Source organism: Podarcis bocagei (genome assembly GCF_964188305.1).
Source record: "Podarcis bocagei genome assembly, chromosome: 7".
NCBI classification, from domain to species: domain Eukaryota; kingdom Metazoa; phylum Chordata; class Lepidosauria; order Squamata; family Lacertidae; genus Podarcis; species Podarcis bocagei.
The window spans coordinates 33,007,199-33,019,944 of NC_138132.1; the positions used below are offsets into that span (position 1 = coordinate 33,007,199).

At 47.3% G+C, this 12,746-nt stretch overlaps 1 protein-coding gene across 2 annotated transcripts in view; it reads left to right on the forward strand.

Annotated features, from left to right (window-relative positions):
- The first annotated feature begins 909 nt into the window (after positions 1 to 909).
- The window catches only part of TINAGL1 (tubulointerstitial nephritis antigen like 1), a 106,274-nt gene continuing 94,437 nt past the window's right edge, over positions 910 to 12,746 (forward strand). For both annotated transcript variants that reach the window (XM_081200055.1, XM_081200054.1), the window contains exons 1-6: positions 910 to 931; positions 2,025 to 2,360; positions 5,867 to 5,930; positions 8,251 to 8,343; positions 10,158 to 10,272; positions 12,613 to 12,736. In XM_081200055.1, coding sequence (XP_081056181.1) covers positions 925 to 931; positions 2,025 to 2,360; positions 5,867 to 5,930; positions 8,251 to 8,343; positions 10,158 to 10,272; positions 12,613 to 12,736 — 739 coding nt within the window. In that variant the 5' untranslated portion in view covers positions 910 to 924. The remainder of the gene's footprint in view (positions 932 to 2,024; positions 2,361 to 5,866; positions 5,931 to 8,250; positions 8,344 to 10,157; positions 10,273 to 12,612; positions 12,737 to 12,746) is intronic.

Sequence of the window (12,746 nt, forward strand, 5' to 3'; positions counted from 1 at the left end):
GGCCCCCAGTCCCGAGTGTTTGTGTAGACTCCCTTATCAGCAATGTGTTTAAATAAAGGTGCACCAGGAAAGGTTATATTTAATAACTGTCTGTGAAATTTAGAACATGCTGCTAATGTTTGTGTTTGGGGTGGGGAACTAGGGTGTGGGTGCCACTCATCCCCTGTCGCTAGGAGGGATGTGGAATTGACTGGAACTGTTGCAGATTGTGTTATATGTACTGTGTAAACTGTGCTCTTGTAAAGTGGGCACAAAGTTCTCCTCTTTTGCAGTTATGTCTTTTGGAGATCTTTTCCCATCACTACTAAAACAAAACCAAAAACAAAAAAACAAAACAAAAAACAAACAAAAACCCCTCAATTAAAAAAAAAATTCCTCTTCCATTTGAAATGCCGCCGGCTCTGGGCTGGAAAACCTCCATAGTTGTACAGTCACATAACAAACACCACAGTTCAAAGGGAGATAAGCCGCACACCAACAGGCACAAGCCCAGATTCCCTGCCTTGCACGAGGTGAGAGCCGTTCTTGAACGCTCCACCTCCTCAGATTGATGAGCCGCCCTGTGTGTTTCCGTGGACTTTGCCGACTGAGGTCAGAAGGCGACAGTTAATCAAAATGACGCCCCACTACTTCCTAGCATCTGGAAGAGCAAGGCAGAGGTGTGGGGTGGGGGGAGAGGCCCAGATTCCTTCCTTGCCTTCTGACCTTGAGCCGCCCTCCTCTTGAGATGGCTGCTGCTGAGAGTAGAAAAATTATTGCATTGCTGAAGTCTGAGATCATAGAAGGTGCCTTCTTAATCCCAGGTGGCCATGAGATGGGAGGACACAGGGGAGATGCCAGAGAAGGAATAAGAATGGGGCAGAGGCCGTCTTCCTCTTCTGGGGCTAGGGGGCACAGCAGACACCAGCACCCAGTCTTTCTAACATGAGAGGTGAGGGGGCTCATCCTTCCTCCAATTTCTTTTTTGAGAAACTTTGAACTTCAACCACAGTTCAGAAACAGTCACTTTGGAGTTCTAGCTTCATATTCCAAATGTATCATTGGCAACAGTTATCTTGAGGGGGGGGAAAAAACCCTTATCAGATTACCCCCAGAAATTCATTAAATCTGAATTAAATTGGAGGTGGGGGTGTGTGGAATTCAGGCTGGCATCATGTTTTGAGGATGGTGTAAAAATGAGGTGTCTCTGTCCTCCAGTAAAAGCCAGCCTGGAAGAACGCCCAGTGCTCTCCCCTCCTCATTTGATCGGCTGCTTTCAGCTGCTCAGTTCACAAGTTCAAGGCTGTACCCTTTTGCTTTCTTTTTCCATCCTGAAGGCAGCGTAAACAGGAAAATGTCCCGAGTTACATTCCTGGCTTGAAAAGCCTGGGCTCAGGGAAAATGGCTGGGACAGATATATCAGAGGATGTAAGAGACATGATTACTGTACTCTGGCTGAGCCAGCCCTGTGCTCCTGGATACCTGAAGGTCAAGCTGAACACCATCTTCCAGCGAGGGAAGCCCAGAGCATGCTGGTGAGACCCGTGGGATTTCTTCTCTCGAGCTGCCAGCTGAATAGGAGGATCCTATTGGGGCAAAACATTTGAATGTTGAACACTGCCCGCCCTCCCCTGCAAAATTGCTCCCTGCACATTCCTGCATGTTTCATGGAGGGGATTGACTGTCAGGCCAGGCAGGGTGCAGAGCAACCCAAGGGAGACGATCAATGTGAAGGGCTGCTGGTGCCTGCTGTGAGCGTCTGCCTTCAGGGGCACAATTGTGACTACACTTTGGGGTGCTCTTTGGAGGATTTGGGTCAGAGTTCCAGAAACTCTGTTCTGCTAGGGGGAAGTATTGTCCTTGATGTTATTGCACTGAACAGGTCACTTTAATTTTTTATGTTGTGTTTTTGTTTTGTATTGTAAATCACTTTGAGCATCATTTTACGGGGTGGATAAGTTGGTATGTATCCAACCAAGCTCCACATAGTGTAAAAGGAAGATCGATTCCTCTGTGTGATTCTCCATCTTTTCATTGTTCTCCAGGACCTGCAGATCCCAGAAGATCAAACAGAAGAATGGAGGCCTTCTGGAATCTCTTGGCCATAGTGCTGTTGGCAGAAGAGGCCCTTGCTCTCCGGGCATCTCGTACGCGGAGGGAGCTGGCCCCAGGATTGCATGAACGGGGGATCCGGGACGCAGGAGGTTCTTACTGCGAACGCCGTAATGCTTGCTGCCCTGGGAGGGATGATGGCTGCACAGTACCATATCTGGACACCATCTGCTACTGCGACCTCTTCTGCAACCGCACTGTCTCTGACTGCTGCCCCGATTTCTGGGAGTACTGTTTGGGCATCCAACCTCCATTTGCTGTGCAGAAAGGTAGGTTACTTGCGGGTGGATTGCCTGATCGGTGGGTAGATATATATAACAATGGAGGTGAGTCTGAGGGGAGAGGAGGGGGGTACAGATGTGGGCTGCTTTGCAGACTTTGTTCACACTGCTTGGGGTGCTGATGGTCCAAGTCACCTGGAGGGCACAGGGTTGAGAAAAGTTGTTTAGAAGGTTAGATGTTTTGAGATAGGTGTTTGTGACTTGGTCAGATAAGGGTCTGTGGGCATAAGTGGCTGTGTGTGCTGGACAATTATGAATGGTTGCATTTGTGTGTGTTTTCGTTTTCTCTTCCTCTGTGTTAATACTATAGATTGTAGAAACAGATCAGAAGGAAAGTCGCAGCAGGCAGGCTGTTGGTTCCTAGCACTACCCAAGATTGCTTAAAGAAATAAGCACATGGATAGAATGGTGCCTATTGGAGGTGTGCCAAAGTTTAGGGGCATGGCGATAGACTCTCCTGCCCAGTTCATCACTAAATGCATCCAAACCATGCTTAGTAGTTGTAGATGAGACAGGCTGAGTTCATGCTACTCTTCTGATCCTTCCTCCCCAAACTGGATTTCCTGCAGTCTGAAAAAAAAGCTGCAGAAAACAGAGCACAGGGGAAACACAGGCTGGCAGTGCTTTGATAATGACATCGTGTAGATGCCTTGTAAAAAAAAATGATGAAGAAAGAACAACAATTCTATGGTAAATGTCTGTTGTGGAAGCCGGCATAGAAAGCCACATTCATCAACCAAATGCCCTCCAGATATTTTGGTCCACAGCTCTCTTCAGGCTCCACCAGCACCACCACATTGGAGAAGATAGCCAGAGAAGAGGCAGTGCATTTTGGAGTGCCCAATGTTGGGGCCAAATCATCATGATCATCATCATGATCATCATCATGATCATCACCCTACCTTTTCCCCAGACTGGGACACAAGGAGGCTTACAGATAAAATAATTAGGATGCTGTTGTTGTAATGTTACACTGGGCACTCGGATTGATCTGAGAAAGACCAACCTTATGATTAAATGTGTGGATATTTATTATTATTGGTATTCTCCCATTCCCCCCACTCCACATGCTGAAGACGTCAGTGTTTGGGTCCTTAAATATGCCTCTACTAGATGTGTCATGCCCTTGGCACAATCACAGTCCCCAGAGTCCCAGTAGGGATACTTCCGCAGCAGCTGCAAAATCCCCTTGACCCCCTTTAAGGAAAATGTGATTTCCCCTTCCATCCTTGCTTAAAAACAATAGGCGCCTTTCTCTTGAGCGTCTCATAGAAGGGCTGGTGTGGGGAATGCCTTCAGCTTCCCTCAGGGCTCTGGCTTCCCTCTGAAATAAGACGTTTAACCCCATCAAAGCTGAATCCAAAGGGGAAATAGAAATTTTCATTTTGGGCTAAATTTTCTCCCTGCCCCAAGCAGTTAATTTCTAAAAAGAGCACTGCTAAACCCTAGCTGGGAAACCAATTCCACACTCTCAGGTTTTGGTGTGCATGGACTATTTCACCCTCCCACCCCCAGTGGTGGGAAAAAAGCACTTTGGGCATACTCAGATAAATTGTCATGTTTATTGCTATTTTTCACATTGGGAGGTACCTTATCCTGAGACGTAGGAGGCAACCTAATGCTGAGCCAGATCATTGGTCCATCTAGCTCAGCCTCATCCTCATTGACTGGCAATGGCTGTCAGGGTTATAGACCAGGGACATCCCCAGCTCTCCCTAAAGTGAATCATAATTATAATAATAAATGATTTGCAAACCAGATGTCCTGCCTTCTGGTCATTGACCCCTCTAGTACAGTACTGCCTACACTGAGAGCTAGCCATTCTCCAGGGCATTGGGGATCCTGCTGAGTTCATGGCAGAGACAACCTTCTCAAAGGAGGCTTCCTGACTTGCAAGCTGGTCAGGAACACCACCTTCTGTTACTGCCGCAAGATCATGTCTTATCACATTCACATTGTTCCACCTCCACTGTCAGAGGCAGCATGCCTCTGAATACCAGTTTCTGGAAGCTGCAGGTGCAGCGAGGTGCTGCTGTCCTCAGGTCCTGCTTGCAGGCTCCCTGTAGGCATCTGATTGGCAACTGTGAGAAGATGTCCTTGGCCTGGTCCAGCAGGGCTCTTTGTATATTCTTACGTTTCTGTACATTACTGCCAACAGGTAACACATATCTTCTTGAAACTGACTTCTCAGAAGGCAGAGGGATAACTGCACAGGAGTTTCAGGGTTCACGGAGCAGAATTACATGCCTGAAACCTGCCTCTTGCCCCTCCCTACACAACTAAGGAGGTTCTGTACATTCTGGACTTCAATGGGCCACCAGCAGGCTCTTCCTGTCTTCTTAAGAGCTAGGGTTTGCCCCTCCCTTCACATTTTCCAAGCCCGACTTGGAAAATGGCATTTGAAACATGCTCCAGCCTTGAATTAATCAAACTTTGACCCTGAGCTCTCGATCCAAACCCTCAGCGCAGGAGTGCGAACTCTACTGAACACAGTGAGATTTTATACAGTTCAACCTTTGCGAGCTTCAACCAGCCTTTTGTACTCTGGAAAGGTTAAAAGGGTAGAATTTATCCCATACTTTCCATGTACATTTATGGAGGAAGAGAAGCTTCTAAACAGTAAGTTATTGTTGCTCCAGAACCAGGGAGTGGTACGTAATTAAGCCAGGCTACATCAGTGTGTTGGTTCTCCCAGCATGCCTTACAATATTTTAGTGAGAAATTACAAGAAATGTGCTACAGGGTTTAGCTCAGATGATAAAGCCCTGAAGGCTTAATGATGTCTTTTGTAATATTTGATGTGCTTACAGTATACAATCAGAGCATGGCAGGGGTTAATAGACGCCCATAAACACCAGCAGCTACACCCAAGCAGTGCTCTCAGCTCTTGCTCTTTCTTCTCTATCTGATTTTAGCTGGTTTGAAACTGCGCAACTGGTTCCCAAACCATTTCTCTGCTGCCCCTCCCACTAACTGGAGCAGAGTCTTCCCTTCCCAAACTCTGCTGGGGGTTGTATTCCAAAAGCTGGAGAGAGATTCCCAGCAATCAGGAGTCTCTCCTCCACTGCTGGTTCCTATTGATTATGGCTGGTGTGTGTGTGTGTGTGTGTGTGTGTGTGTGTCTGTCTCTGTGTGTGTGTGTGTGTGTGTGTGTACACATACATACATACTGCTTTTTGGCCCAAATGCCCCCAAAGTGATGGAAAAAATAGAAAAGAAAAATACAATAAAGTATGATAAATTCAAATACAAGTGTACAATAAATATAACGCAATATAAGCATGACATCTGGGCTTTTAGTACAAGCAATCAGCCTAACTAAATATTGCTTTCCCAGCATCCACAGCAGTAAACAGTTGTACAGAATACTGCACTGAATCCTGATATTGGGCGGTTGAGCCCCTCTACCAAAATGTAAGCCTTCTTGCTATCTATATGGATCCATAGGCACTCAGTTTCCCATCCCAGTTTTCTCCTTGTTCCCTTTTTTCCAGCCTGCATCCGTAGTGGACACAAGTTCCCAACAGGCTCAACCTACAGAGATAACTGCAACTTCTGGTAAGTTGGGCTCTTTGATCACAGAAGCATTTTTTTCAGTCAAAGTCTCACTGCCAAAGGTTCCCTTCAGGCCGTCAGCATTTGGCAGAAGGAATCTGAGTGCATGCTAGAGCTTTCAGTTTGCACTGCTTAACAGATCTGCAAAACAAAAAATCTGCTTTAGAAACTTGCATGGACTTTTGCAGTTAGGAAAGTGACAGGGAAATGCGTTGAAATAAGCTGGAAGAATGAAGATGCTTGATTATGCTTTTGTATTTGTTGGAAGCCGCCCAGAGTGGCTGGGGCAACACAGTCAGAAGGGCCTGATGCAAATAAAACAACAACTATTATTATTATTATTATTATTATTATTATTATTATTATTATTATTATTTAGTGTAAACACAATGCACACAGAGCATGGTCAAGCTATGTAACTCACTCCCCCAGGAGACAGTGATAGCCACTAACTAGGATGGCTTTAAAAGAGAATTAGACAAATTCATGGAGGAGAAAGCTATTAGTGGCTATTAGCCTCTGTCTGCATGGTTGGAGGCAGTAATGCTTCTGAATACCAGTTCCTGAGAGTCAGAAGTGGAGAGAGTGCTGTTGTGCTCAGGTCCTGTTTCTAGGCTTCCCATGGGCATCTTGTTGGCTGCTCCAAGAATAGGATCCTGAACTAGATGGGCCACTGGCCTGATCTAGCAGACTCTTTTTTCCTTTTGTTCTTATGTTCACCATGGCATTGAGAACATGGTGTTAGACTTGATGCGCCTTTGACCAGATCCAGCAACAAAGCTTTCCTTGTGGTCCGAAAGGCAAAGGGAAGATGAGGGTTAAACAGAGAGTCCCGAATGAGCTCCAGTTAACTGCACAGCAGGCCCTGGCAGGATGCAGACTCTAAGGGGAGAGTGTTGCTGCCAGGCAGGTCCGTAAAAGGACAAAACCTTTTTTGCCTTCAGGATGGGGAAGGGGGTGGGGGAAAGGATTGTTGTTGCTTTTTAAAGTGCCTTTTGGCCGAGAGAAAATGCCAAGCGTTCTATGAAGCATAGCTAATGTTGGAATTGGCTCCTCGTCAGCAAGGCCACCGTGTTTCCTGAAGGCTTCGTGAAAAGGATTAGGGCACCTTGTGCTAGCAATGTGCTTGCAGAAGGCCTGGCCATAGACCATGTGCAGGGGGAGCTTGGTCTAAGAGCGTGTGTGTGTGCACATGGTTTTTGGTGCCTTATATCAAGTCAGACCATTGTGTCCAGCCAACTCAACTGTCTAACAGTGGCTTTCCAGGATTTCAGAGTGGTCTCCCCCAGCTCCACCTGCAGATCCTGGGAATTTAACCTGAGACATTCTGCATGCAGAGCAGATGTTCTGCCACCAAGCTACAGCCCTTCTACTTCCAGCATCCTCAGAATCTCAAGCTTTCTTTAATAAAGGAGCCTGTTCCAATAAGTCAATAAAGCTCTTAGCACTAGTCAGATCTCACTTGGAGCTCTGTGTCTTTTTGTAGATTCTGCACTTTGAATTTGGATGTAGACACACTGGAGCACCTTCAAAGGCGGCAGCAAAGAGGGCCAAGATGATTGGGGGGGGGGGAGTCTTGTGGGGAAGGTAGAAGGCAAGGCTGTAGTTAAATGGTGGAGCATCTACTTTGCCTGCAAAGTGTCCCAGATTCAATCCCTGGTGTCTCCAGGCAGGGCTAAGAATATCCTCTATCTTAAACCCTGGAGAGTCACTGCCAATCAGTGTAGGCAACACTGAGCTAGATGTTCTGACTTAGTTTAAGGCAGCTTCCTAGGTTCCTATGGAAGTCAGAACTGCCTTGGTTATATCTGTGCTGTGGTCTGCCCTGGCTCATCACCTATCTCCTTTGTACAGTTATAAATTTGATCCTCAGGTGATCTGCACCTGGTTCCACAAGGTGCAGAGTCCTTTGTAACAAACTTGAAGAATTCTGTACTGCTCATTGCTGAGTTGCTCAGTTTAAGCTGCAAGGTGGTCTGCCAGGGAAGACCTTGGTGGGTGCTATGCACCTTCACGCAATGCACTGGCAACCTCTGGTGTAAAGCAGGTTGGCGGCGAGGTTGAAGTTGCCTGGGCACACCAGAGGGAGTGTGTTGGATTGGCTCTGCCAGTGGGCCTGCACAGCCCCTATGGCATCATCATTCTGCCCAAGCTCACTGCATTCAGGTCAGTGTCAGCAAAGCTGGTGTCAGGAGGGTGGCTCCACACCACCTCGCAGGCCACTGCTGGACCTAGACTTCTGGAAGTATCTCCCTTTGGCTACTAGCTTACCACCCTTCCATAGCTTCGTATATCTAACGTTTCCCATGTCTTCTCTTCTCAGCACTTGTGAAGGAAATGGGCGATGGTCCTGTGAAAACCACGCTTGCCTCATCAATGGGGATATGATAGATGCCATCAACAGAGGGAATTATGGGTAAGAAGAAGAACCTCAATTTGACGAATCAAGCAGGCTGCTAGGGAGGAGGGGTCCAACAAAAGTTGGTGGTCTCCATTCCGAGGGAAGTGTAGCAGTGGTGAGGAGTGGAGCCACATATCCACCATTTTGCAGCTTGTTGTCAAAGCTGTGGGCAGGAAGGAATAAGCCTAAAGAAAAAGCTGCCATTGTTCCAGCCTTTACCTCAGTGTCATAAAAGGATAGGTTGGCTGGATCTGGAGATGTTGTAGCACTAGCTGAGGACCTGGAACAAGTTCCTGATACTGCACCTGAGGCGAGTGGCCCAGGGGTCTGTGGAACCCAAGCTAGGACCCTCATGGATATTGTCCCTCAAGCTCACCCCCCAAGAGTTAACCCATTATCCTGATTTAAGGCAGCTAGTAGACTTGAACCTTTTGAAAAATGGTACCACTAGAAAAACTGTGATTCATTGGTTTCATGCTTCAGTTTTCTTTTGAAATTCCTCTGTTAAAGAACAAGGTTCATGGCAGAGTGTCCAAGTACACTGAAATGGTCCCCTACAGTTGTTGGGCTTTTTTGTGTGTGTGTGTGTGTTTTAAATTGCTATTTCAAGTGTCAAGTTCAGTCCATTTATACTTTTTGCACAGCCGTTGTTCTGTTGCTCTTATGTAGGATGCAGAAAGGCATCGCTGGCAAATGAGAGATTGTTGTCGTGTAAGATGAGCTGGTCAGTGTCCCCTTGACATTTTGGCTGACATTATTAGGATCTGCAGTAGTGTTTTCTGAGGAGCTGTGGAGACAGGATTGGAACCTGGGTCTGTTGCAGGGTCTGGTCCCTGTGTTTGTGTCTGTGGCCTATTATTCTTGGTGAGGAGCTGTGCTAGCTTGAGGATGTGTCTATAAGTAAGACCTACCACCCAAGGCCAGTGAGAGGGAGGTACCTTTGTCCAGGATGGGCTGTAGCTCCTTGGAGTGGATTTAGCTGGGAACTACAAGTAACAACAAGCTGTGTTATCTAGGCCTGTTGTATAATAAGTCCTTTCTGGGTACCTGTCTGGCTTTGCTGATCTGCATTTTCACTTTGTGTGGTGTGTGTGTGTGTGTGTGTGTGTACTGTATTGATTTATTTAGCAACATTTATATACAGCTTGATTGCAGTAAAATCTCCAAGTGTTTGTTGTCTAATAAGGAATTCCAGTTGTGAGTCTCTACCCACTGGGTTAAAACAGATGTGGTTGTATCACAGAGCTTGATGGCAGAGTGCAGACAGTGGTTTTTTGTTGTCTGTTCTGGGTAGAAGCTGGAAACTTATAAGATACATGTGGTGGTCAGTATATATCTGACATAAAGTGGTGCTTATATGCCCATTATGTAATGGCACAGTAGTGTTCCGAAAGCTGCATACCTCAGTATTCAGCTGAGCATACCAATGCCTCCATTTTGTTTCTCAGTGGTCCTTTTTGACTCTGTTGGCACAGGGATGCCATGTACAGAATTAGAACTGATTGTTATTGTTTTATATTGCATTCCAGTTCTTCAAAACGCCACAGCAATCAATTAGTTTCTTTGTGAATTGGGGGGTTCTCACCCTTCCTGGGCAGACTGAGCAGGCAGAGTCTCCCTTTAAATTGCATGCCAGTTCTGAGTCAAGGAAGAATGCCAAGAGGAAAGGGAGCTGGCTTGTCATATATCCAAGAACTATGAACTGGTGGTGTTTTCTTACCAAGGTAGCTGCTTAGTTCCGAATGCTGGCACACTCTCTAATGGATCTCTCAGGGTCTCCCTGAGCAAAGGTTCATCTTCTCAATGGAGTCTCTTCCATCTTTCTTTAGCTGGAGAGCCTCCAACTACAGCCAGTTCTGGGGCATGACGCTAGAGGAGGGCATCCAGTATCGGCTTGGCACCATCAAACCCCCCACTGCTGTCATGAACATGAATGAACTCCATGTAAGTCTCGCTTGGTGGATGATCCAGAAAGGCTCATTCTGAACTTCTTCTTTCCAAAGCCTGGGAGTTTTCTTCCTCTGCGCTTCTGAAAATTAAATACAAAAGAACATGTCATAATTTTCCCAGTTGTGTCAGAAGGGATAAGGGATAAATTTCAGGCACGTAGCTCTGAGAGCTCTGAAACTCACACCCAGTTACCCCTCTGACTTCTGAGAGGTCAGTTTCAAGCCCGATTTTGTTACCTGCTGACAGTAATTAAAAGGGGGGGGGGCGTGAGAGAGAGAAAACATGGAGAGTCTGCTGGATCAGGCCAAAAGCCAATGTACCGTATTATTTGCTCTATAGGACGCACCGGATCACAAGACGCACCTAGTTTTAGAGAGGGAGAACAAGAAAAAAATATTCTCTCCCTCTCTGCACAGCGCCCCTTCAGCGAAGTGGCAAGAGAAACAGAGCCCCTTCCATTTCTCCTCCCACTTCACTGAAGGGGCGCTGTGCAGAGAGGGAAAGCTGTGCAGTGCCTCTCCAGCGAAGCGAAGCCAGGAGTGCGCACCGATCCCTCTTGTTCTCCTGGCTTCAGCGAAAGCAACGCGAAGCCTCCAGAGCACAGCGGGGGCTCCCGCTGCGCTCCGGAGGCTTTGGATGGCTATCCCTGAAGCCAGGAGAGCAAGAGGGATCTCTGTGCAGCACCCCTTCAGCGAAACGGGAGGAGAAATGGAAGGGGCTCCGCTTCTCCTGCAGCTTAGCTGAAGGGGCGCTGCGCAGAGAGGGAGAGTCTTGCTCTCCTGGCTTTAGCGAAAGCAACTCGAAGTGCTCTGGAGGCTTCGGGCGGCTATCCCTGAAGCCTGGAGAGCAAGAGGGATCTGTGCGCACCGATCCCTCTCGCTCTGCAGGCTTCAGAGAAAGCCATGGAGCCTGCATTCACTCCATAAGACGCACACACATTTCCCCTTAATTTTTGGAGGGGGGAAAGTGCTTCTTATAGAGCGAAAAATACGGTAGTCAGGCATCCAGTCCTTACAGTGGCAGTAATGAGGATGGCCTGGAATGCTGAGCTCTAAATCAGGAAGGCTTACAATCAGTGCTATTTTCCTAGGGCAAGAGGTGCCGGAACTCACCATGAATGCCTCCCTTGTTCACTTATAAGGTCAATGGTGCCCACCTGAGAGGTGCCAGAACTGAGTTCTGGTGAGTTCCATCTGAAAAAAGCCCTGCTTACAATCTACAACAATATAAGAGGGAGGTCACTTACACTTTTTTGTGGGGAAAAGAGGGAAGATGTGTGACTTTGTTAAGAGAAGCGTTTGATTTGATTTATTGTATTTCTATGTCGCTTTTCATTCAAACGAATCCCAAACCAGTTTACAAACAACAAATAACACTAACACAATAGAACATAATAGAACATTACAAATTCACCATCAATCATACAATCTACAAAACAATCCTGAGACGTCAGGGGCCCTGGAGATGTTTGCAAACAAATTCAGCTGCTTCAGCAATTTTAGTCCTGGGGATGAGGGTGGTTTCAGGGGGAGGGGACACATGTCCTTTCTTTTTCTGGCTGTGTTGTTCTTTCCCACTCCTGGGAAGGCCACTGCAGCCCCTCAGGACATCAGCAGAGGCTGCTGATTCAGCAGTGCATTATCCCTGACGTAATCTGCTCCCCTAAAGCAAACACCAGACCAAAGGAAGCCGGCTAAAATGTCAGAGGAATCAAGCCAGGGTGGCCCCCAGATCTCTGCTCTCTTTTTAGAACAGGGAAAGGGAAGAGGCCAGGCTGGACTGAAGGCCCCCCTTTTCCAGCAAGGGAAGCGACGAGACCTTGTCTGTTGGGCTACGAGCACAAGCTGTCCGTCAACAGAACAGGACATGATTCCAAGCCTGAGCAATTTTTGCTCTTGCTCTTGTTGCTTTGAGACTGAGCAACGTGGGAACTCTCAAGGTTATGTAAGCTGGGAGAGGAAGTAGCAGGAAAGGGCAGGAAGTTTTACACAGCTTCTATTCTGGTTTCTTGACTTTCAGGGCTTGTCCCGCTTAGTCTGCCTGTCCTAGAAAGCATGGGGTTCAAGAGCTTTTCCGCTTGTCCCATGCTGTCTGTGCCCAGGTCTGGCTGCTTTGCCTTTGCCCTGCTACTTTCCCCTGGAAAACCTGCTCTTTAGCACTAAATTGGAGCAGAAGAACCAACAATTTTGCTCCAGTGAGTATCTTGAAGCAGCAACCGAGGAGAGCCTGTTGCAAGATATGGCCTGATTCCTGTTGCTGTTTCCGCTGTGAATCCTGGGTACATTTCCCTGCTCTCTAGTGACTTCCTTCTCCTGCTTTCCCCTCTCTCTGTAGATGAATATGGATGCCAATGAGGTGCTGCCTTCCCATTTCAACGCTGCTGAGAAGTGGGCAGGAATGATCCACGAGCCGCTGGACCAGGGCAACTGTGCTGGATCCTGGGCCTTTTCTACTGCAGGTACCTCACC